General features: G+C 40.3%; 1 protein-coding gene and 1 long non-coding RNA gene across 2 annotated transcripts; one reads left to right on the plus strand and one right to left on the minus strand.

Annotated features, from left to right (window-relative positions):
* Window positions 1–10,724: 10,724 nt before the first annotated feature.
* Window positions 10,725–12,412, minus strand: LOC145448927 (uncharacterized). The gene is made up of 2 exons (XR_013918067.1): window positions 11,809–12,412; window positions 10,725–10,944 (listed from the first exon to the last, which is right to left on the minus strand). It is a non-coding gene; the product is annotated as an uncharacterized LOC145448927 (long non-coding RNA).
* A 79-nt stretch (window positions 12,413–12,491) lies between these two features.
* LOC145448435 (fibrinogen-like protein A) lies at window positions 12,492–24,230 on the plus strand. Its single transcript, XM_080326823.1, has 5 exons — window positions 12,492–12,915; window positions 12,971–13,131; window positions 14,599–14,695; window positions 21,779–21,875; window positions 23,858–24,230. The coding sequence occupies exons 1-5, from the start codon at window positions 12,654–12,656 to the stop codon at window positions 24,189–24,191; spliced, it is 951 nt and encodes a 316-aa protein (XP_080182949.1). The 5' UTR covers window positions 12,492–12,653; the 3' UTR covers window positions 24,192–24,230.
* Window positions 24,231–25,095: the final 865 nt, after the last annotated feature.

A 25,095-nucleotide genomic window follows, 5' to 3' on the forward strand; every position in this document is an offset into this window, starting at 1 on the left:
ATCAGTCTTAGGCAGGTTTGAGGAGTTCCAAGGGAGTGGGGGACATGAAAATGGTGTCCGGAACTGACAATTCTGCCTATAGTGATGTTATGTAGCACTCCAAACCACAATACCTGCATAAACCCAGCTTATATATGACGTTTACTAGCCTAGTCCGAATAGCGACACTCAAATTTTAAGGGAATTCACTATTTTTAGCCGATATTCTTCCAGCTAAATGCACACGGATGCAAGGGTTGAATTACGAAAAAAAGTAGCTAGAATATGCTTTTATGGTATAAGGCATGGGAATCGGACTGAAAACCACGACTTTCTGGAAGTCGGTGAATTCTGAACAACCCTTGCCCGTGAAACGGAGTATCCAACATTAAAAATGCATATACTTCGATTTGCTAGGCTTGGGTCGCGAGATGCCTGTAAAGCTCAGATTTGAATCGCGGTGTAAAAGCAAGACGATTTATCCACCCTACTCGCGGCGATAGCCCCTGCCCAGTAGAATACTACCTCATAATTTGGTGAATAATAATATCCCGGCTGTTCCGGTTTCTTGTCTGTGTTGTTTCTGAGGGAAACAGTAACGTCTGGTTGAGGTCGGCTTAATATATATGTAGGGGAGACCGGGGGAAAATGTAACAGGGGGTGGAAAATGTAACAATAGACCTCACCGCGAGTAGGGTGGAGAAATCATTTTGATATTGTGAGTGCGCATGCAGTAGTTATGTCCCCTAACATACCCGAAGTTACCTTGAGCTACGATGTGAAACCCCGGAATATTTTTAAAAAAAAACGACATGCTGGACACATGAGTAAATATTTTCCGGTCTAGAATACTTTGTTCGGTAGAATAATACCTCAAGTGGTTACAACGTAATGTGTGTAGCTGAAACAATGTCACCATAGTCTACCGTGATCATAGGAAAACTATTTGACTTGCGTCGCCAGGAAAGTACCATACTAAAACAGTAATCATGGTCGAGCGTGTCAGGGACAATTGTAATATCCTGTTACCTTTGCCTCGTTACAATATCTTTTCAATGCTGAATATCTTTGTCTGTGAGTTGGTATAACTAGGGTTGCATTTAAAACAAAAATCAATTTAAAATAAAGTTGTTTAAAGCAAGGCCCTTGTTTAAAACATGTTTTTATTTTAGTTTTCTTTTTTAATAACATGACGTCACGAACATTCAATTGTGGCGTCATAGTGGATGGACATTGGCAATTGAAAATATAGGGCAAATATAGCTCCTTTGACGAAATATATGTACTAATGCTGTTGAACCGACTATTTTGCGGGCTCCAACCCAACCATCCCATATCAATATACGTTGGCTATACCGGGGGGTAATTGTCCGTAGGCTCAGACAACATTTTTTTTTAAGTATTTACACAATTATGGCATAATTTTAGAACTAAAATAACACAATTTTTTTTAAAGGTCTTGTTTAAAACACTGTTAAAAACTTGTTTTAAAGTGTTTTAAAGGACCATTTGTTTTAATTGCAACCCTAGGTATAACCCAATTATAAATACCAGAACAGATACTACTTGCAGTACCAATTGTAACATGATCATCCATCAGTCGGAACGAAACGGCCATGTAGAGAAGTGGTGATGTGAATCTTAGGGTTCGGTCATTTCCGTAATTCTACCACCCTTTCTCATATTGATTGACTTTTGGTGTATCGACTTCAATGGTCATTTAAGAAACTGCCCATGACTGATTCCGCATCCCTCTAACTCTAAGCATGGCCCACTTACATATTTTCATTCGGCGTGAACAATTTATTTTAATTTTCTACAGAACAGAGAACTGCCATTAGCTTTGACGCCACAGAATATTGTGTCCTCGTTTTCCTACACCATCATCAGCCCATTCAACCAAAATATTTCAGAACATTAATTTACCTGGAACCCTGTTCATTAATATGCTACGATTACGCTGTCTACGTACCGGGCATGCGTAATGTTTGCTTTGAAGTATTGATGGTGTTTGTCGAATACTAAGGTCATGGTTTACGCCAGGTCGATATTCTTCATTTTTATTCCGTAACTGACGACGTATAGCACGGTCCACTTCTAGACTTTTTGTAAGACACCGTCCAACACGTAGGTATAGGAATTCTGAAGTCGACCTCGGTCGGACTCGAACCCGCCGCAACCCACTGCGCTATCTCACCACACCATGCGTAATATTATGTTCCTGTAATTACTGTGGTATCGTTTCACTCTATTTTGTCTCGGACTAGTAATTACTAGGGCAAGTTTTTGCAACTTTTGCAACTTTTTTACAGCTTCCGACAGTTTCTTAAATACTCGTAAGATATGTAGAATGCTATTTTAAGCTGTTTGAAGTAATCTTATAGTGCAACTTTTTGCAACTTTTGTCCATATTTTTCATGCAACTTTTTCGCTTTTTCATGAAAGTATTTTCGATTTTTGTGAAATACACGGCCAAATTCGACTGAAACACCGAGGTAACGCTTTTACGGGTATTTCGGGAGCTGAGCCGGAAAATTGACCTTTTTTTAGTCAACCGAGTAAAATGTGGTCAAAATGCAACTTCTGCAATTTTTGTCGAAAATAAATGAATAAATGCAACTTTCCACGGATTTACCTGCAACAAAAACTTGCCCTAGTAATTACCGTCAATCATTATTTCGTCGTCATTGTATTTATACCCTTGCGTTCTGTGCTTCACTGGCTTTTCGTTTGCCTGCACCCTGGATCGTGTCGCCTGTCGTAAAGTAATTCTGCTAATAATATACTGATTTTATATTGAAACCTCGTCGTATACGTTATGAGCTTTGTACCATCCCAAATACATTTTAGTGCAGGAGTCCTCACAATGGGGGCGTGAAAGCATCTGAAGGGGACGCGAAGAAGCAGTGAAATAAAAACGAAATCGCGCTCCCCGCAATTCACCCCCAGCTCATGGTTATTGCCTTGTGTAGTATAGTGCGACCGTCCATTTCTCATTACCAGCATCAACACATTTATTAACAATGTAGTTCAGAAATAAAATGCAAATGCGATGGAGAATATAGGGTAAAGTGGGGCAACACGCCTAGCCGTACCGGTAACCGTCAAAATATCCACCAAACTAGTCAAACGGATTGAATGTCGGAATTTCCGCGCGAGATATCGTCCTCACTGTACCACGATCATCTGGAAAGTCCAAATATAAATTATCATGTATAAGATTATCATTAATCTATATGTCTATCAAGTTGACATTTTGCGGCATGGGTGGGGCACAAATACAACTATGGGTAGTGAAATCATAAATAGGACCGGCAAACCCTCTGCATCAGGGCTTTTCGACCTTTTTGAGCTCCATTTACACTTTTTTGTTAAATAAAAAATTCATTCGCACCAGCCAGCTGGAATTTACACAAAATGAAAATGAAGAAACTTATCACTCTTAAAGAGCTTCTTGAAGGTACAGAACTTCAATGTTCAATTGCATAGTATATTCATATTGAAATAAACCCGAATATTTTCGCCTGACACTCGTCAGGGGTAATCATGAGCAACTAGTAGAGAATTCAAAAGAACATTGTATATCAACAGTTGTATCACAAAATATGACGTCATCAGCATGAAATGTCGAATACGAGTACGTTCAATGTACTATTTGATTCACCAACTCTTTTTGTTGACACAGCCTTGGTCAGTGTATTTTGATAAAAGTCGACTCCAGGGCACACAAATGAAAGTGTGAACGACGCATTCCGAGTAAGCGAGATCTGTCGTCTCGATAATTTTTCACACAGGCGGAATTATCCAACAAGTGTTTGCCAATTGCAGAATTTATGGCCTTCGATTGTTCCGCATCAATCTTGAGCGGGTGAGTCAAAGGAGGGCTTCTCACCGAGCGTGATGCGCGTGTTCTAATGAATCTAGGAACATGCTGATTTAGGCGTTCCTGCAAGCGCTTTGACGTTCTTTCCACGTAGCCACGATCACAATGGCGCTTAAACTCGTAAATTACATTGCTTTGTTGAAGTGCAGGAAGCACGTCCTTACGAGTTGCAGGGCGCCGTTGGGTTGTGAAAATCACGTTGGTCTTAAGTGTGTCGCAACACTTATTGACCGCTGAAAACAGTTGCTTTTCAAAGCGGGTAGAAATGGGGACAATCCAAGGTAGATGGATGTAAACCAGGAAACCTTTTGTGTGCAGCGTGCCAAAATGTCAAAAAATGTCACTTTTTTACCAGCTTGCGTGCCAAACATTCAATTTAATAATATTTAACGTTTCAAGCAAGGAATACCACCAACCGTTTTTCTGCAGCTGGCAACGGCGTCCGTCACGCCAGTGATTCTTGATTGGTTGCGAAGGGAATAAATTTAGGTAGCTATCGCTCCCGACCTATCGCTTTCATGTACGTGATATTTACATAATTCATTTTCAGTCACGCAATGGAACAATGATTGATCTTCTGTAGTTATTTGGTCGTTTCCAAGTCCACTGTGCTCGGTGCCATATCCAATAAGTGATAGGCCAATCAGTGTTGTTACGATGATATGGTCTGATGATGATGAATAATGTGCCCACCAATGTATCATTCATATCGGTTTGGTGTCAGATTAAGGTCGATCTGTCACTAGATTTGTCTGCAAAGGCCGCGGTAAAGCGGCAAAGATTGTCGCTGCTCCGGATATAATAGAACCGCTTCCACACCAGACGAAACTAAAAGAATATCTTCTTCTGAGAGACGAACACTATTTTAAATTCGCATTTCAACACGGACCTCAATATTTTCCTCGGTAGGTCTCATTTGATACGTGCGGCTCAAGGTGCGGGCGCTGGTCACTTCGGCGCTTCGACAGTGAACATATCAATGTCGAACGTTTTGGCCAGCATGCGGCGGTTATTTTGTTTCAAGGTTTTATCGTCGCCAGTCATTTTGACAACGCATACACCGCACGGGAGTCGCATGGTCGCATGTTGTCCGAAACGTAATGTCTAGACCGTTTCTTCTATAACGTGAAAACGCCCAGCGCCGGAATGCCGGTTAATGAGTTGGCTCCCCTAGGCTGCACAGTGAACACTTCTAGGCTAAAGCATTCAAACGGTTTCATACGATATTCGGTGGACGTTCTTTCATGACTGCTAATACGGTTGACTCATTTCTGTATAATATGCATAGTTTTCAAAAACATTTTTTGTATGCCTATGTATTTATTTATTGGGGATTCCCACATTATAATGAAGGCATCAAACTCCAAGAAATCGCGCGAAGCGCGGAAAAACATTTCAAGATGAGTAGAATCTGCCCTATTTTATGTTGATTTACGAAATAATTTAGGATCGCCTACGAGCTTCGTACATTTTGAAAACTTCAGTTTCACTTGTTGCAAAAACATGGCCTCTAAATGTCGTTTGCGTGAAATCATTTGGCGTACCATGCAAAAGCATCTCCCGTGCCACAAATGGCATGCGTGCCGGGGTCTGTCGACCCCTGATGTAAACATATTTGGTTGTTCGTTCGGTAGGCTCTGTTGACTTTTCTGCGTTAAATTGCGTTACTTTCCTCTCTCAGCCGTGGTTGGTGACATGTTCAGGGTAACCGTTATCCAGTAAGATTCTGCGGATGTGTCACAATGCATTTATGTTGCTTATTCGTAGTCAATCGCACGCGAAGGAACAAAAAACGGATTATACATTATTCAAAGTGCAACTACATGTATTTAAAGTCACTCCTTCGATTTCCCATTTGCAACTCTTTCATCAGCATTATAATCGATATCATGGCATTGTTCTCTTGAATAGTCATGATTTGACCTATAAAGCCGATGTTATTAAAACAGGCTCCGTGAAAGGTCAATTCGAATCGTAGGCTGTTGTTTTGTGGTATTCATGTGTTTTTCGACTACAGTTTCCGTTGCTGCCAAATAGTAGGTAATATAGGCTACAAAAGTATATGAACACTGTATTTACGGCAAATACAAAGATTGGGATTTAAATTAGAGGTAAGTTTCTGTAGTCGCCGAGCATAATTCTGAGATTTACTCCCGTTCCAGTACATTTTCTCGTCGGGGGGATATTACGTTCGTTTGAGAACTGAAGCTTCGCATGGTTAGGTATAGGGAAGACCAGGGGTGGACAATTATTTTCCTCCGTGGGCCAAATGAGAAGTCGAAAATACGTTGGCAGGTCGGGTAAAATATTTTAACTATATTTTCCAGGGTATTTTTTAATTTTATTTCTAAAATTACATTGTTAATAATTGCTGCCCAGTGAATGTGTTCACTCTTCATGTCAGGTACTGAGGGATTGACGGTTAATTGAGAAAATATTTATTTGCCGTCATGATTCGAAACAATGCTAAACACGATACATTTTAACTCTCTTTAAACCCGTATCCACGTTCTTCTATTAGGACTCTAAAACTGTGGTTCTAAAACTTTTTTAGGCACGTCTCCCTTTATGATAGTGAATAATTTCGCACCCACTTTTCATGATATCACAAAATATTGAAAAGAGCAACCACAATGCTCGCAAACCAAACGGATGGTTTGATGGCACGGAAGGTTATGGCTGTTGATGAGTGAATTCTGAAATATCGCAGTTAAAGGGTACACAGAGCAATGACTGTAAGTGACGCGTAAATCGGGTAAATAATTCAATAACCTTCAGCTTCGCGCCCCTCTTCTGATGCTTTCACACACCCAGTTTGAGATCCACTGCGCTGAAATGTATGTGAAATAGTACATATCTTATTTTCTAGATCACTGTCTTCCGTGCCGTGTGCAATGTGCATCTTTAGTAGCCTAGATGTTGAGCGAGGCTTACATTTTTCTGAACTTCGCCCTACCTTGACCGATTGTTTTCTATTTTTGTCATTATACCGACATTAATTTAAAACGCCTAATCTCGGCGACGTGTTCGGATAAAACTAAAAGGGCGGGTTTACCCCTGAGTCCAATACCAATATTTAGTGCTCGAAAGTCTTGAAGTCTAAACCTTTGAATTTCAATTTTCGGCTTTCTTTTTTGGCATGCCCGTTAATCCTTTATGGGTGATAGATATGATGTGAGTCATATAGGAATCGCTAGCATTGATTGACTTGTGTTACGAATTAGGGATTTGGAAAAGTATCACGTAACAATTTCAAACACATGCCGTATAATGCGTAATTGACAATGACAACAAAGGTTTGAACTAAACTATATGATAATAGTGATTTCTTGTAACTTTAATTGCTACTCATACTTTGCCCCGGTCTGGGGAAGACGCTAGCTAAGCCAAAAGCATTAACAGCCCTCTCGAATTGTAGTGATAAGTAGTATTTTGATGTGTGTATACCGTTAATCAAGGGCTGTAATTGACTGTTCTCCCTATACACATTTCGCATATGAACGCAAAATGGAAGAATATTCGTGGTCAAAGTAATTACTGGATAAGTTCCTTCGTTATTCGTGCGATTTGCTGTCACTATACATTCGATACCGACAACCATTCCCTCTCAGAACAACGCAGTTATGAAGGAACGGCATATTCCTACCTTTTCAGTATTGTTGGAGGCCGTTGATATGCTTTGGTACAGGGGTACGAAACCTGTGGATGCAGGACTATATATTACGAACCGTCATTTTAGCGTCGACATTTTAGCCCCAGGAAACACCAAGAGTCATGAAGTTTTCGTCAACATGTGACTCCGCGAAGTCCGTTGACAACAAGATCGACGGAGATAAAACCTTCGTTTCGCCGAAATGGTCGGTGCAAAATAATCATGTCACTGCAATATGAGCCCCGCCTTACATATACTGCAGTAAAAAAATAATGGCCGCAATGGAGAAATTCGAATTTGCAATTTACATTCAGCTCACGAAAAGAGGTTTTCTTGATCTGGAACGTGCAAGCGAAAATCTCACATGTAGGTCACGAAATAACAGCAGACATTTCAACAAGGTAATTCATAATAATAGGATCCACTCGGAGCTAACCTGCTAGAAACTCGCGAATAGTCTCAACCGTGCGACATGAACCAGATGGAAGATTGTACAATGTTCAATTACGTGCCCCACATGTTTGAAGTCATCGACATCTCCATCAGCTCTACCGGTAAATCCGATCACATGGGATGAGAGATGATAAATTGATTGTAATTTATGCAAGAGCCAAAATATCTTCGAAAAATAGAAAACAAATGCGTAGTAAGCCGATGGAAAACACAGTCTAGTAATGTGATCGTCGTAACCAAAAAGGGTCCGTTCGTGAATCGCGTAATGCCGTACTTGGTCCGTTGTATGTGTTTGTTAATCGTGTTTACAGCCATGGTTCATATTTGTACTGATGAATTTTCTGTTAGGGTGTCCGTGAAAATTCGTAAACAAATTTAGTAGCTACGCTAGAAAAAGGTTAAGCGCTCCTGCCCGAGGTTTAACAGCCATACCCTTATCATCATTGTAGTTTCATATTGCACTTAGTGCCACTTATTGACACGTATCCCGCCGATAACGGAAATGAGCAAATTATTACAATGTTATGTACATTAAAGAGTGTCATAAACAAATACGAAGGAAATACATGGCTGCGCAAGGCCCGGCTCTAATAATAATCGGTTACTATAATTCAAACCTTATAATAGACATTAGTGCAAATCGCAGAAAAGCGGTACGGGCGTGTACTGTACACAGAAAGTACCATACAATAATGTGATTTGTAAATTCATATCAGTCTGGTTGGGCATGGAATCCAACGACCGTAAATGGCGGAAGTTTATGAAGAAAGTTATGGATATGCGTGTCAAATTATTCATCTCATCATTGTAATCATCTTACTATATCTATGTAGTTCCCGCAAATAATAACTGGCCCTTTACCATGAATCGTAACGTTGCTAATGTTTGGCAAGTAAACCCTTCCAAAGATAATACATTCATCAGCCCAGGCCTTAATTGTCTGGGACGGAGTTATCTCATCAAATATTACTCGGGGTTTAATTGTGGTTGTTAAAAAGGTCCCGTTGCCAGGGACATTTCATAATTCATCACTTCCGAGTATATATTTCGTCTACCTGGTTTAAATACGTTCGTCGAGATGTTGGCCTTTAAATAGACCGAAAGGCATACTATGATGTGCAATTTCGTCACTGATTATATTAGCACAGTGGCGTACACCAATACGGAGTATCCAAAAATGTTACGGATGCTAATGAAATCCCTCGACAAATCATAACGTGATGCAATTGGTTCACATGGCAGTGGCGAACCTCTAGTATTAATTATAAGATGCACGCAGTGATTCCAATCAATAGATCGGCAGTCCGCTCTGTTACAAAATGATAGAGTCATTCATTTCTCATGATCGAAACTGATGCTCGTTGAGCAGTGCATTTATTTGCGGTATTACTTTGATATTCTGGCATTTGATGTTACAGGAGATACTTGATTTAATCACGGGCCAAGCTGACCACTGTGTTGGTTGTTCTGCTGTTGTCGACCGCGCATCCAGTATGATTATTGCTATCGCTTTCGCTGTACAGCATGAGCGTATTGTTTTGCATTGCAGCTATGCGATATAATGGCAAGGCATATTAAGCTTGACGAAGTCGTATAATAGCGAACGTTGAACCTATTGTCTATTGTGGCGAATTTTAAAATCATGGCTTAAGGGAGATTGTCCTTTTGGGTGTTTTATAGTATCCGCGGCACTAGAGATTAGTTACTAGCCGACCACAGTCGTGCAGTAATCTTTCAAGTTTTACACGTGATCGAAACGATCTACTTTCATAAATGAAAATTTCCCGCTTCCTTTTTCTCAGAAGTCCTAGCGTATTTTTTCGCCATTAAAGGTCAACTGCATCTCTATAGACAACTTTGCGGAATCATGTTCAGAACTTTATTTTATACCTAAATTACCGACTTTCCGTGTTTCTACTCAATCGGAAATTGCCGTAATTTTGACTGAAAGTCCCAATATTGGCATGTTTACAGAAAAAGCAGAATGTGCATTGTGACGTCAAGTAGATGACATCTCTATTCTCACCACAGCGGATATGTGTGATTGTGTGTTCGCCAAGACGCTGGGCGAATATTTGAGTTAGTTGTATGGCGAAGGACTCGCTTGTATGGTGTTAAAACTGAATCTAAGTACTTGAATGTAAGTATGAAAGGCGGACGCGCTTCAGGTGGTGATTCGCTCGATCCCACATCAGTGGAACCCCTATCAGCTTCGTATGATGGGTCGGTTGGTAATATGTAGTGTGATCAGCGTAAAAGCTAAATGAAATGCAGTATGGTAGCGGCCTATGTATAATTTGGTGGATTACTTCGTTTCAATTAGGAATCTTGCTACAATCAATCACAGGTGTTAATATGGAGGTTGCCAGCTTAAATGCCAACTATCAGGGAGAGTTTGTGCTGACAGAATAAGAGTGAATCACAGCATTACCATGATTTCAATCGGCTTGTTGGGATGGTGATGCATTGAAGATGTCTTACTATAGATATGAACAGGATTATGGCCACAGAATTATAACATCTAGTTTGATGCATGAGTGAATGAGCCTCATTAAGATGAAACGGCGAGTCCGTTGCCAAGTAATTTCCTAACACTACACTTTTCAGGAAGCTGAGAAACACTGCACAGGAATTTCTTCCGATTGCTATGGAGATTCTGCAGAAAACAACACGGAAAATCCTGCCTGCGCATGTCGTTACTGCCATCCGATCAAAAGTCACATCCAGTAGTGTCAAAGGATTTCAATTTTGAAATGCTTCATTGCGCATGAAAATAGTTTTATTGAAAATAGTAAATGCAACAAACTAATCCATCAACACTGCTACTGTATCAGGAAGAGAAACATATCGGGTTTTGTGTCCAGCAATATCATCATCCGAGCTAATTTTGACGATGCCGCTACTCAAATAAAATTGATGAACTCTGCCGTTCCTGGTCGTGTTTTGACGAGTGCATTGACTTCTTCATTGCAGTAATCTAGAGAAGGCAAAAAAATATCACAAGGTGTTATAACACAGTCAGATTGAAGGCAGTATTCCTTCTCAAGTATCATTAAATAAAGGATTGCAAACTGCATCCTACAATGATGCGTATGGCTTGTGAATATGGTGAAATCTTATAAGGGTTGTTTTGAACAGTTAACACAGTACTTTACGACAGTTATGGTGATACTGGTACTTTCTCATCTCCGCTGAGCTGCCAACATCTTGAGAGGGACATAGATTACGATATAGTAATGGATCATCGGTATTATCCTGTTGCTTTTGCTGCTTACATGATAAGTAGGCTTCCTGACTCATAGGCTACAGCTTCATCAGTCTATGATTTTATCAGGGTTGTAGCCAAGTGGCAAATTTCCTAGTCACAAGTCATCTCACTTCTATAGTTTTGGCTCGAGTCGCGTCCTTTTCAATTATCCACGGAGTCCATAAAAGCCAGGTTGGAATCCCGGTACGTTTAGCGCAATATCTTTGGTGTGCCAAGGCGGTTTTCGGCGTCACACCTGTGTGCAGTCAGTGGAATCTTTGGTGTGCACGAGACACCTATTCCATATTGGCATAAAAGGAGGTCAGCGATGTAACCATCAGGTCATGCAGTCAGCTGGTTACATACTCCCTTTTCAGTAACTAATGCCACTACTTCATTCAATGAGTGAAGTGGCTTAATTTTAGAATACTTCCACTTCAAAAGTTTTTGAAGGCATATACGGTACCGTACTTAATTCTACATGTATACTTGAGTGCAAACAATAACTACTTTCGTTACTACCACAGTCAATACTAATAGAAACGGTTAGTTACAGTCTTATAGTACTAGCTGACTCAATACATTTTCACTTACCGATTTCGGACAGTACGTAGCTTTAGAGGAGTACCGGTATTCCTCCGTGAAAATAAAGTGTGGACGGGAGTTGCCTGTGTTCGGTAGTCAACTAGCTTGTGTATCTCGGATACTTCATTGAAGCAAGATGGTTGGAAGTGATCCGCGCATGAATATGATTCTGTGCGCAATTTTGGTCTTCACGGTGTTCCGCACTGTTCAGCTAATCAGCTATAGGCGTCCGGTCGGCTGACGGCATATGGCTTGTGAAAGCGATATAAGGACACTTTGAGTACCGCATATTGCGTATTGTAGCAGCCATACGCGACATAACGTCTACCTCCATTCCTCATCTTCTTAACAGCTTTCATGATCACACTGAAATACTCAAATCCACAGCAACAGGGATAACCTTATGCAAACCAGGTATCAAGACTTCTGCTGTGTCAGTTACATGACGTCATTTCATGGCCGAATGGTTTCGTTTCCGTTTTTTGACTTTTCGATTTATAATTTAAATTACTTGAAAACTATAAGGTATTTTCAATTTTCATTCTTTTATTCATATTCCTAACCACATAATGTACGAAATAAGGCAAAGTCATTTTTGAGATGCAGTTGACCTTTAAGTACATGTACGCAAAGTATCTTCATTGAATTTCTCATATTTGGGTTGACTAGCAAATGAGATTTTCATGAAAAAGGCCGCAATCGGAAAAAGGCGAACGATACTCTCGGTCACAAATTGGTTATAAACAGAGGCAACTGTTTTTATAGCTAAGTTGATCGTACACGGCGAGAAGAAATTTTAGCCAAAGGTGCTTATACTTGAATCACCGCTGAAATATTACTGATAGGCCCTTGCAATGGTAATACCGCCAATACTCGCTCTAATCTTGGCCTTGACGACTCTGCAAGCAGCCCAGTGTCAAGTCGCAGATAGGGCATTCCGAGATTTGTATTGCCAGCAATGTCAAAGTTTATGCCCCATGCAACAAAGTACTGGTCAGACTGAATTAACGCGAGTTGGCAAAGCTGGACCACCAGGGCCTCCTGGACCTCCGGGTTCAGCCGGGAAGGTGAATTTAACCAATGTGGAGAGGATGGTTGACCGAAAATTAAATGAAAGTAAGTGACAGAACTCTTCCAAAAAAGTGCCGATGATTGTTTATCGTTATTTTAGAGGTTGGATTCTTGTTTGCGCCGAGGAATTGTGAAAATTTCTCTGAAGACACGGCAAAATCTCTGAACGTTACCGGGGGACTGAACGACATATTTATTCCGTCATATTTGGACACAAAAGAAGTATACTGCGATGTTACAACCGACGGAGGAAATTGGATTGTGAGTGCATGTTCAATGGCGTATTAAATGACTAGGGCCTATAGCAGGAGTGGCCAACCTTTTCGGTAGAAAGACCCCATGGAATCTACGAACCATTAAGCGGTCCACTTGTATGTTAGAAACCTTCTTCTCTTAGTTAACGGTGGAAACAAGACTTACCTTACATTTACGCATGGAATCGATAACAATTATGTCATGAAAACTCTCCCCGTGCCAGGTGCTAAAAATGGTAATGAATGAATTCGTTCAATAATATTGTTACTTGTATAGCCTATATTGAGAGTCGCCTCTGTATACCGCTGGGCTTAATTGGCAAGGACAGGAAAATTCGGCGCTTGGACATTAACATTGAAGATTTTTGTACCATGGTTTTATCAGCGACGATCCATCTGCGTGTGCAGACGCTAAGTCATAATAATATTGATCGTCAGATCATATGTTCATCTGATTAACACACACAATATTTGCAATACGACAACTCCTCTGCATGTTGGACGAGACGTTTTCTTATAATTGGAAATATGGTTCGACTCATTTCTGTAAATTGGTCGTATTTTTTTTTATTTTCAGGACGGGGTAGAACTACCATTATTTAAAGCAGGAAATCGACTGACAATAAATCGCGCGAAGTGCTAAGAAAATTTCAAGTCAAATATATCTGCCACAAAGTATTGCACTTTGTGGTCATATACGAAAAATCTTGTGAATGCGTCGGATCAGGTAGTTTAGTCACCAACAGCTCGAATTTCACGGTATGACTATAGATAACTAACCTACGGATAGATACGCAACACCCGTCGTCACGCTTGCTTGCTCGGAGGAAAATACTGCTCAGCAATCTGATCGCAACGTACCAATCACATAGCTGATGACCCAGGCGCTCAAATTAAGTAAAGTTGATCTTATTTGAAAGCTACTGTCGCACTGATTCCGAAAATATACATTAAACTTTCATCAAGGCAAAGGAACCAGCCCGAAATAGCCTTCAAAGTTGGAAAATCGGCATTGTCCCAAACAATCGCAGCGACGCACCTCAATGACCATAACAATGACTCTTGCGTGGCTGTGATTGTTCAGAACAATGCCGATTTTCAGACTTTGAGGTGTATTTCGAGGCGGTTCCATTGCCCTGATCAGATTTTAATGTATATTTTCGGAATCAGTGCGACAGTAGCTTGATAATAAGATCAAATTTATTCAGTTTGAGCGATCTAGTCGTCAGCTATGATATTGGCAATTACGTTGCGTTCAGATTGCTGAGCAGTAATTCACTCCGAGCAAGCAAGCGTGACGACGGGTGTTGCGTATCTATCCGTAGGTTAGTTATCTATAGTATGACTAATAATGTTTTGGTTGGCCTTGTATTTCTCTCAAAACCTGGCTCAAAACGGTTTGGCCACCCCTGGACTATAGGACGAAAAATATTGACACAACTCAAGCCACTACTGTACTACCGTTATTGTTCAGGTGTTTCAGCGAAGAATGAACGGTGAAGTTGACTTCTCCCGTGATTGGATCGATTACGTCACCGGATTTGGGAAGCCTAGTAGAGAATTCTGGCTAGGTAATGCCTTATATTGCAGCAATAAATTCTTCCTGCTATCGATTGATAGGAGGGAGTGAACATTCCTCATATTCTTCTCCCCTTGAATTCTAGCAATAGGATCTGGTATCTGATGTAAAATAAGATGTTTGAAATATACATCATTCTGTATGTTCATTGGTTTATAGCAGTGATTCCCAACCGAGGCTCACAGTGCCGTATGCTGTTCCGAGCTAGCCTTCTTGCGACTCAGACTGACCTCTAAATATGCCACAAAAATATAATTGACAGTTTTTGTTTGATTTATGAATAGTTATTGTCAATTTCTGCAAATGAATGCAAAATAAGGAATATGAGATATGTCTAAAGGCGCCCAAGATCGCTTCTGAAAACAGTGTAAAAGTATTCTTGAAGACCAACCTCAGACGGATGGATGAATACCCGTCAGATGAGGACATACCTTCCGTTCTGCTGGTCATAGGCCGTTATTGATCGTCTTTGGGAAGAGTAAATTGCCAGACAATTTCACAAACAACAAAATAACAACTCATAGTCAAGAATAAATTGCAATTAGTACAATATTACTTAGCGTATAGTCCCCTCAAACTTGTGCATCAAGTGCATGAATATATGAAGACTGAAGAGCTATGACATAACGACATATATGTGCTATTGTATGTTGTAGTAATGATATGCATTTTCATTTTATTTTATTGCGTGGCCCTCGCCAATCAGTGTCAATCAATGCTAAAGTAACTGATATAGAATCTAAAGAGGTCAGTGTGCAATGTGCACGCTGTTGAATTAGCTAGAAGGTGGGATCCAGAGGTAAGCTACCTGCCTTTAAATTTTAGTGTTGAGTACTGGAGTGTTTTCATACAGCTCCATAAGTACTCTGAAGTTTGAAATAGGGATCCGACATCCCAAAAAGATGGGCACCACTGGCTTATAGTAGACCAGGGGCGGCCAACCCGCGGGCCGCGTGTGGCCCGCGAGGTTTTCAGTGGCCGGCGAGGAAATTTTCGAAATTAGTTGCATTATCAAAATTGGATTGTCCAGATTGTGAACTTGCAAGGCCATCCAAAAATTTGATTAGTCTGGCCGCAACACTTGGGATGTTGATACCTAAAATATCTGTTCAACCACATTGGCAGATCCATGGGTGGAACATTTTTGGTAGATCTTCGTACATTACAAAAAAATAGAATATTTTGCGGCAGATTTATCTAAAGTAAAAATTTTCTTCACGCATCGAACAACATGTTGTCACTCTATTACTTGCTTTTGATATTGTTACTTACACCCTCCTGAAAATAAAGAAAGCGCCTGATTGCGTCTAACTATATTCACAATTATGATAAAAAGTGTCTTCCAACATGATACTTTGCGTTTGCGCTCGCAGAAAGACCGTCGACGATCAAATCTAGGCACAAAATGATTGACGCACCTTGGCCGAAGCTCTCGATATCGATATGTCCATCCGCCAAATAGTCCTGTCCTCACAGTAGACCCCGAATATACTCAAGTACCAATATTATCAACTTATAAACTTTGAAAAACTTTCGTGCTTCGCGTGGCTAGTGGCCCGCGCAATGTTTCGTCAATTGCATGTGACCCTTTGGCCACTGTTGTAGTAAACCGTCTGTAAAAATACCCGTCAACGAGTTTGTGCTGACTGTGAACGAGGGTTGGTGCGAACCCCTGAAATGTTCTGGTTCGTGTGAACACGAACCCTCTGGAATCGTACCATGTAAACGCGCACGTGAACACGTCCCTATGGCGTCACGTGACGTCACAGTGGTAAATCCTACACTACATTTCTGTAAAGTAGTACATCAATGTACATTAGGGCTCTTCAAAAATGACTTTTTTTCTCAAATCGTACTGGCTACTTGATAAAATTGTTAGGTTACCTAATTTAAGCCTACACACAAAATTTGGTTCAATTCCAGCCAGTAACCGCTTTGCTACAGGAGAAGAAAGTTTATATTTATTATATAAAAATAAATAATAAAAAATTTGAAAATTTTCTGTTCACCCCATGAAAGTGTTAGGCTGTCTATAGAAACGATGCTCACCAAATTTGGTTCAATTCCAACCAGTTAGAGCGGAGTTATTGCCGTCGAAAAATTTGGATTTAAATAAAATAGTATTTACGGTGACCGATTCTTTGGTTATTTATTGTAGTTCTGCTCACCGTAAATACTATTTTATTCAAATCCAAATTTTTCGACGGCAATAACTCCGCTCCAACTGGTTGGAATTTGACCAAATTTGGTGAGCATCGTTTCTATAGACAGCCTAACACTTTCATGGGGTGAACAGAAAATTTTCAAATTTTTTATTATTTATTTTTATATAATAAATAGAAACTTTCTTCTCCTGTAGCAAAGCGGTTACTGGCTGGAATTGAACCAAATGTTGTGTGTAGGCTTAAATTAGGTAACCTAACAATTTTATCAAGTAGCCAGTCCGATTTGGGAAAAAAAGTCATTTTTGAAGAGCCCTAATGTACATTGTACACCAGGGGTGTCGAACTCAACTTGATTCGCGGGCCTGATTCAAACTTTCCAACCGCAAGCGGGCCGTACTAGCCAAATTGTTGCAATATGTTTCCTCGCAATGCACACTTTTCGCATGAATACTTTACTATCAATCATGCCTACATATAAGTTACATCACATTACGGATCAAAGGTTATATTGTAGCAACACCTTTATTAGCAAACAACGGAAATTTTTGGCGTAAATTCGAAGATAGGTAGTTTGAATTCAACCGATAAAACATTGACTATAACGACGGAGTAAGTTGGCAAACGTCTATGCTCTTTGTTTTAGTCGTAATCTGGCGTTAACTCTGCATATTCGTTGTGAAGAACATACGGGGTTTAACTGTCAACGTGGACGTTAGAATTTGGCTCGCTATCAATAATCGTGATTCTGCTTTCTCTGTCTGTCTAGGTCAGGGCTGGCCAACCTTTTCAGCCAAAAGGCCACATTCGATTGACGAACTGTTGCGCGGGCCACTAGCCGCGCGAAGCGCGAATTTTTCTTTGAAGTTCACAGGTCAATAATATTGTCACCTGACTATATTGCGGGCCTGCTGTATATCGCTGGGCTCAGTTTGCAAGGACTGGGCTATTGGCATCTGGACATATCGATATAGAAAGTTTCGACCAACATGCGTCAATCATTTAGTGCAGGGGTTCTCAACCTGGGGCGCGGGAGGCTCTCAGGGGGGGAAGCGAGAAATTTTTGTCAATTTTGTCAATGTCTGTATAAATTGTGACTAAACATGTGTTTCACAACCATTCTGAAGATACGATTATTGAAGATTAAACTTAATTCGTATTCTAGAAAGCTTGACAAACTCAAACTCCAGTAGTCGCGCTCAACGGAGTATAGGCTGACTTCAACTTCATTTGAGCAAATTTTTGATATTCTTTGAAGATGTAGAGAAATTCCTACGTGCAAGTCATTCATGACTTTATAGCTTTGGCCGTAGCCTAAATCTCTGTGCGCTAGGTAGCTGTTGTTGATAGCTGGCGAACTGCACTGCCTAAGACAGACTTAGATGCAATATAGGTTGCCTGGTTTTGCCCTCAATTTGGCTATAAATCAACACAATTTAATTCATTTCCAAAACTGATCAAATTTAGCATGACAGGACAGAACGACGCCGTGCTCTCTGTAGTCACTACCAGCATCAGGATTAGTCTCAATGCAACCTACCTTGAAATTAATTGATGTTCTTTTCAATATTTTTTTGTTATTTTCAAACAAGTTTGGGGAAGTTTGTCAGCAATGTAAAAGACTAAAGAACTGTAATGCGGATTTAAAATTAGCGTAAGATATACCTCATGTATACTATTATATCAGGGGTGGGCAGCCCGTAGAAGGGAATTTGTGCGGCCGTCGACGCCTAATTCAATTAGTATGTGTTGGCAGCCGCAGACATGCAAATTGCAATTATGAATTCACTCCCTAATTTTCGAGAGATTTTATTTAATCTTGAAATTTTCTTCACGCTCCGCGCAATTCAACAAAACTTCATTTTTCGATTTTAATGCAGTAGCTTAATTGGAGCAGGAATGGGAATCCTCCAGAAATAACAATTCATTCGCGGCTCTGAAAAATTTTCGCGCTCGGCGCGACAATATGCACTTCCAGCAACTATTTATAACATTGCCACTCGCGATTTCGGTGCGTACAATAGGCCGTTGTGAAAAGCAGAATATTCCGGAGTTCACCGGGAATTGATATGGACACTTGGACAGGAGGGCTGTTCAAAAATAACCTTTTTTTCCTGAATCTTGCTGGCTACGTGATTAAATCGTTAGGTTGCCTTAAAAAACGACGCACACCAAATTTGAATTCATTCCAACCAATATTCGCGGTTTTCGTGGAGTTTGAAAATTTTAAATTTGTCCAAAAACGCAAAAAATTTATTTTTTCAAATTTTTCTGCCAACCTCATGAAATTGTTGGGCCGTCTTCAAAATCTATGCAAAACAAATTTAACTCAATTCCAAGCCGTAGAAGCGGAGTTATTTCAGTTTTTCTTTGATAATTCTGGGATTATCCTTGATCGGTGGATAATCCAATAATTATCATCGAATTATCATCGAAAATCTGGAATAACTCCGCTTCTACGGCTTGGAATTGAGTCAAATTTGTTTTGCATAGTTTTTGAAGACAGCCCAACAATTTCATGAGGTTGGCAGAAAAATTTGAAAAAATATTTTTTTTGCGTTTTTGGGCAAATTTAAAATTTTCAAACTCCACGAAAACCGCGAATATTGGTTGGAATGAATTCAAATTTGGTGTGCGTCGTTTTGTAAGGCAACCTAACGATTTAATCACGTAGCCAGCAAGATTCAGGAAAAAAGGTTATTTTTGAACAGCCCTAATGGACAGTTTACCATAGGCATTTTGCGTCCAGGTCGTTCATTGCGGCTATGCCCTGGAATGCGGCCTTAGGCTACATAAGTAATCGAAATGCGGCAATGATTAGCAGGAAGGTTGCCCACCTCTGTATTAGATGATGTGCTCTTTTTTGACATGACGACAAATGTAAGGGGGTCAGGGGGGCGCGATATTTTTGACCATCGCCAAGGGGGGCGCGTGTCAAAAAAGGTTGAGAACCGCTGATTTAGTGCCTAGGTTTCATAGTCGACGGTCTTTCTGCGAGTAAAAACGCAAAGTCGCATATGCTGAACGACACTCTGTCTCGTAATCGTGAATATAGTTAGATTCAATCTGATACATTAGGCGTTCTTTCATTTTCACAAAGGGGCAACAATATTAAAAGCAAGAAATCGAGTGACAACATGTTGCGCGAAGCGTGTAGAAAATTTTTACTTTTGATAAATCTATCGCAAATTATTCTGCTTTACTGTAGTGTACGAAGATCTACCAATATGTGACTGGCTCATGGATCTGCCAATGCGTCGGAACTGATATTTTAGTCATCACATCTCAAGTGTTGCGGCCAGACTAACCAAATTTTTGGTTGGCCTCACAAGTTCACAATCTGTGCAATCCCTTTTTGATAACATTAGAAATTTCGGAAATTACCCCGCGGGCCGCTCAAAACCTTCACGCGGGCCACGGGTTGGCCAGCCCTGGTCTAGGTACTTTAGAGTCAGAAGTGATACAGCAGTGCGACCAAATAGATTTGAATTATATTATTTTGTAACAATTATATTCTCCACGCGACCAGCATACAATAGGGTCGCTTTGGCTCGTCCCTTCGCGAATAATTACTTTTTGGCTCATTTTCCTTAACTCGCTGTGCACCTTTTTGAGTTTTGGGAATTGGATGTCAGTGTCACCAACTTGTTCCTGATGATGACTAGAGTGAAACCATAACACCACTCTCGGATGATCATAATGTGGCCTATGATTCTGACATTTGCTGCCTTGCGGGAAGTATTTCTTACGATAATATTTCAACATTTGTTAGAAATGTACTGGATATTACAGGGATTGTTCAATCTACTCAGAATTACTTACGTGGCCGGATGAAATCGTATGGCTGTCCGGATGCGGCCCTCGGGCCGCATGTTTGGCCCCCTGATGAAAACGATACCTATTGCGTCGACTTTAGCCACATTATGAAAGCATTCCAGTATAACATATAAGTAAATGCTGAATTTTCAACATCACCAAATGTATCAACTGGAACAATCAAATTCTAAAATAATTACATAAAATCAATCTTGCGTCAGACTATTGCTACATCGATATAGATCAGAGTGAAACTTCTATACTTGCTACAGATGTTGCTTGAAATTAAGTTATGCAGTAGCCAACACCCCAATCGGACGGATTCGGTTTTTCTGATACAATAAAAATATCAAATCCCGCTCGCCGGATGGATTTTTTACATAAGACAACTCTGCATTCTTTATAATATAAATTTCGTTGAATCCGATCGTGGATCAAAATTGTTATTTCGGGTCAACCTCACAACATAAAGTCACTAAGAAAATATTCACAAACGGTGAGCTGAATATTTTGTGCAAGCTTTTCTAACAAAACCAACAGAATCTTTGGAAGGAGCAAGGTGCATGCTCGTTTAGTGATGAATTTCTTTTCGTGCTGCCAGTGGCATACAAAGAATTGGAATATGAGACATTTCAACAAAAGTTGTTTTAATGAGGTAAGAAATTGTAATGAATGGAAAAGGTTCACAGTGTAGAATCCCCCAAGATTGGTTTGTGAATGCGAACCTCCAGATTTCTGAGGTTCACACACAGAACGCGAACGTGAACCTCGCGTTCACACCATCCCTACTTTAGACGTTTCAGACATGTGTATTAGACGTGAGCTAAACGTAATCTATAATCTAAAATATAATGCGGCTTATACTACAGTACAAGAAACACCAACTGAAATGCAATATTTTGCATCCAAATTTTACTTAATAATTGGGCAAGCGACGGAAAAGTGGTTGGGTGGCAATTCATTTCGTAACAATCCGTTTTTAGGTATGTCGAAAGATCTTGAGAATGGTACATCTGTAGGCGCGTAATGTCGTACCCGTTGTGCTAGCAGAAATGTAACCGAAAAGAACATTCCCATGACCGCAGCTTGTATTCCAGGATTAGAAACGATTCATCAACTGACGTACACCAGCAATACAGAACTGAGAATCGACATGATTGAGAGAAACGGCGAGCAATACTATGCAAAATACAGGTGACAGTGAATATAGCTATATACATCACACTTTATAGCAGTGGTTCCCCACCTTTTCGTCTTCATTCCCCACGTCAGATTTATTCCGAGCCTTCATTATCCACTGCCCAAAACTTCAGCCATCACGGAGAAGCTATTTGCTTGTTTGAGTACACGAAGACACACAAAAACACCAGTACGTACGACGATTGCATATAACTGCAACATAAAACGTATTGTCAACCTATGAATAACTAACCTACGTACGTTAGTTATCTATAGTGAACCGATACCAGTAATCCTTAAAATGTAGCGAGCGTAATTTTAAGTCGTACTGGTCGTGCTGGATGCGGTTGTGACGCCATCATTGGTTATCGGAGTTGAAAATGAGTTTTTGTGAACAACACTCAATACAATTTCCGATAGATACATTACAGAGCAGTTAACTGAAAACGGTTAATAAATACACTGCCCTGTATAAAGTGTTTAACAAATGGGTCTATTCGCCCCCAGAAGCCATTGAATACCCTACCAGTGGGGAATTCACCCACGGTTGGTAACCACTGCTTTATAGTATAGTAGGTAGTGCCTCAGTTAAAACGCATTATGGCTCATACATATACGTTGGTGATTTTGTAAGGTAATGGTATTTATAGAACCTTAAAAGTTCTATAGAAGTGCTGTTAAATTTGATGCATAATTATAAATTACCATTGTTTTGACGGTCGTCGTAGCTCAGTACGGCACGTCTGGTCTTGCAAACGAGGGATCTTGGTTTCGATTGCCGATTACCAGGCATAGCTAATTTTGGCATGCGCCAAATATGACATAAAGAACTTAGTTTTGGATTTTTTTCAGATTTTATTTTGGCACTTTTGACTTCGCCATGAATCAATATTGGTTGACTCAAATTAACCATGTAAGATACTAGTTTTAGTTTATGCTTTTTATCAAACTGATGTCACACAGCGAGCAGTGTCAATCTGTGTCAACAAATAGCAGGAAGAAAAAACCGATTTGACAACGATGTTGGAGAGCGAATTCACCTGATACAAAACCAACTGCTTCTGCAATATCGGAGCTCAATAGTTGCTACGCGTGCAAAATGACCAGCATTCAATTAGATCACAATCACAACAATAGTGCTTATATATAGATTCAATTAAAATTAAAAACATATCTAGAGTTACCAACGCTCTTGGATCTCATACTCCGCCACACAGCCAATGGGTAGTACCCTTGAGTGACTTCAATTTCCAATATATTGTGAATGAATATTTTTGCAGAAAAGAAAAACAATGTCAGGGACTGTCTGAAGGTAGCTAGAGTATGTGGAGTATGAGTATTGTTTGGGGTATGTTGTATGGGGATTGTTTCTCGGCGACTGAGGCCTTTTGAAGCATGTACGTTGACGTGTTTATAATATGAAACTACAGTATGTCCCTATTGGGCAATGTGACAAAGTCTATCGATTATTGAATGATATAGGTCTAAGCCTTTTTCTAAAGCAAATTAAAAGTGAAGAGCAATAGGTATCTTTATGCGTATTGAGCAAAGTGCACCTATGGTCGCGCGTTGCCAGTTTCACATTGCATTAAGGAGGATTTATCGATTTTTCTACCATGACTATTTCATTGCACTTCGTGACATTGCTGTGGGTTGATCACGACTTCACCGAAATATATTTTCCACTAAAGTGCGTAGCTTTTTACTGTCTTTTCCTTATGCTAGGATACGACAAATCGATGTTCAAGGCTTTCACTGTGGAAATACTATCAAAACTACAATTTCCGCTGATAGATTAACTCTTGGCGGCGAAGAGCGAGCGTTTAATTTCAGTAGGTATACTCGCAACCTTATTATCGACGACTCGACACGATTCAATTAACTTAACACCGGATTTGGATTCGAATACTAGAATCATTCTGCCTACTACCTACAGCCCCATAGCAATAACCTAAAAAGTCTCATATCGATTTTCTAACCCATTTATCTACTATCAGCTCCTTCTATGTTGGACCAGAGTCGGACGACTACAGACTGCATGTCAGCGGTTATTCAGGCAACGCCACGGATTCTTTTGCTCATCCGTCCAATCCTAATGCCCGGCTTAATAACCAGCGATTTTCCACGAGAGACGCAGACCATGATCGGTCAGGCAGGCATTGTGCGGAAATTAGGAAAGGAGGATGGTGGTACAATGATTGTCAGTGGTCTAATCTCAATGGGAAATATGACATAGTCAACGATTGGCCGGGTGTCGTATGGTATCACGCACCAACGAGTCGACGCTTGCACATGAAGTATACGGAAATGAAGTTTAGGAGAAAGTTGTGATTCTATGTCATCAATAAACGAAATAGCATCGAAAGCAGATTTATACGTGACCGAGTAACATATTTCAAACATTTCCGTAGACTGAGCTGACACAAATTCGTCGGCAGGCTATGGACGGCAGAATATGTATTTTGCATACACCAAAATTATCATACTAATGATATGTATCATGTAAGCCTATGCACCGATCAAAATATAATGACGTTATCTTACTGTGCTTCAATGTTGTAGAAAGCGTGCTGTTGTCTGATAACCTGTCAGAGATTAAACCTGAGCTACACGTAGGTTGTGGCTAGTTAGGTATACTTAACTTGAAGTAGAAGACGCACGTTCAATCATTAGTCCTTGATCTGTCAACATAACGGAAATGCGACGACAGAATTGCCGCATGGTCGAATGAATGCGATGCCCAGTAGGATAAGGCGGAATGAGTCATCTACATACAATACACTGACATATAAATGGTTAGTCACTTGGAACGAGAAGAAAGACATTAGGTCACGTGATAAACAGAGATGGGCTATATACAGGCCGGGGTCGAATCGGTAGCCGGCACCAGGGTTGTAACCAAGTCACATGGTTCCGAGTCACGAGTCAATCTTACTTTTGTGGTTTTGACTCGAGTCAAGTCGAGTCATTTACAATTCATCACCGAGTCGAGTCCGAGTCCAAGTCACTGTTTAAAGGGTCAAGTCCGAGTCATAGTGTTATGACTCGAGTCCGAGTCCAAGTCACAGTATTGAAGTCATGTACATCTCATGTTTTCAATCCTGCTTGGGTGATATCGAATTCCTTGCTTGCCAAACATGCTTATTTTGTCCCTACCAGAGTCTTGGCGCATGTTTATTTAGGTAGATTACGGACAGTTCCTGACCTCATTTACGAATGCTACAGATAGACGAGA

The sequence above is a fragment of the Botryllus schlosseri genome, chromosome 10 (genome assembly GCF_051294905.1).
Source record: "Botryllus schlosseri isolate E-star chromosome 10, Bs_hap1, whole genome shotgun sequence".
Lineage (NCBI taxonomy): Eukaryota > Metazoa > Chordata > Ascidiacea > Stolidobranchia > Styelidae > Botryllus > Botryllus schlosseri.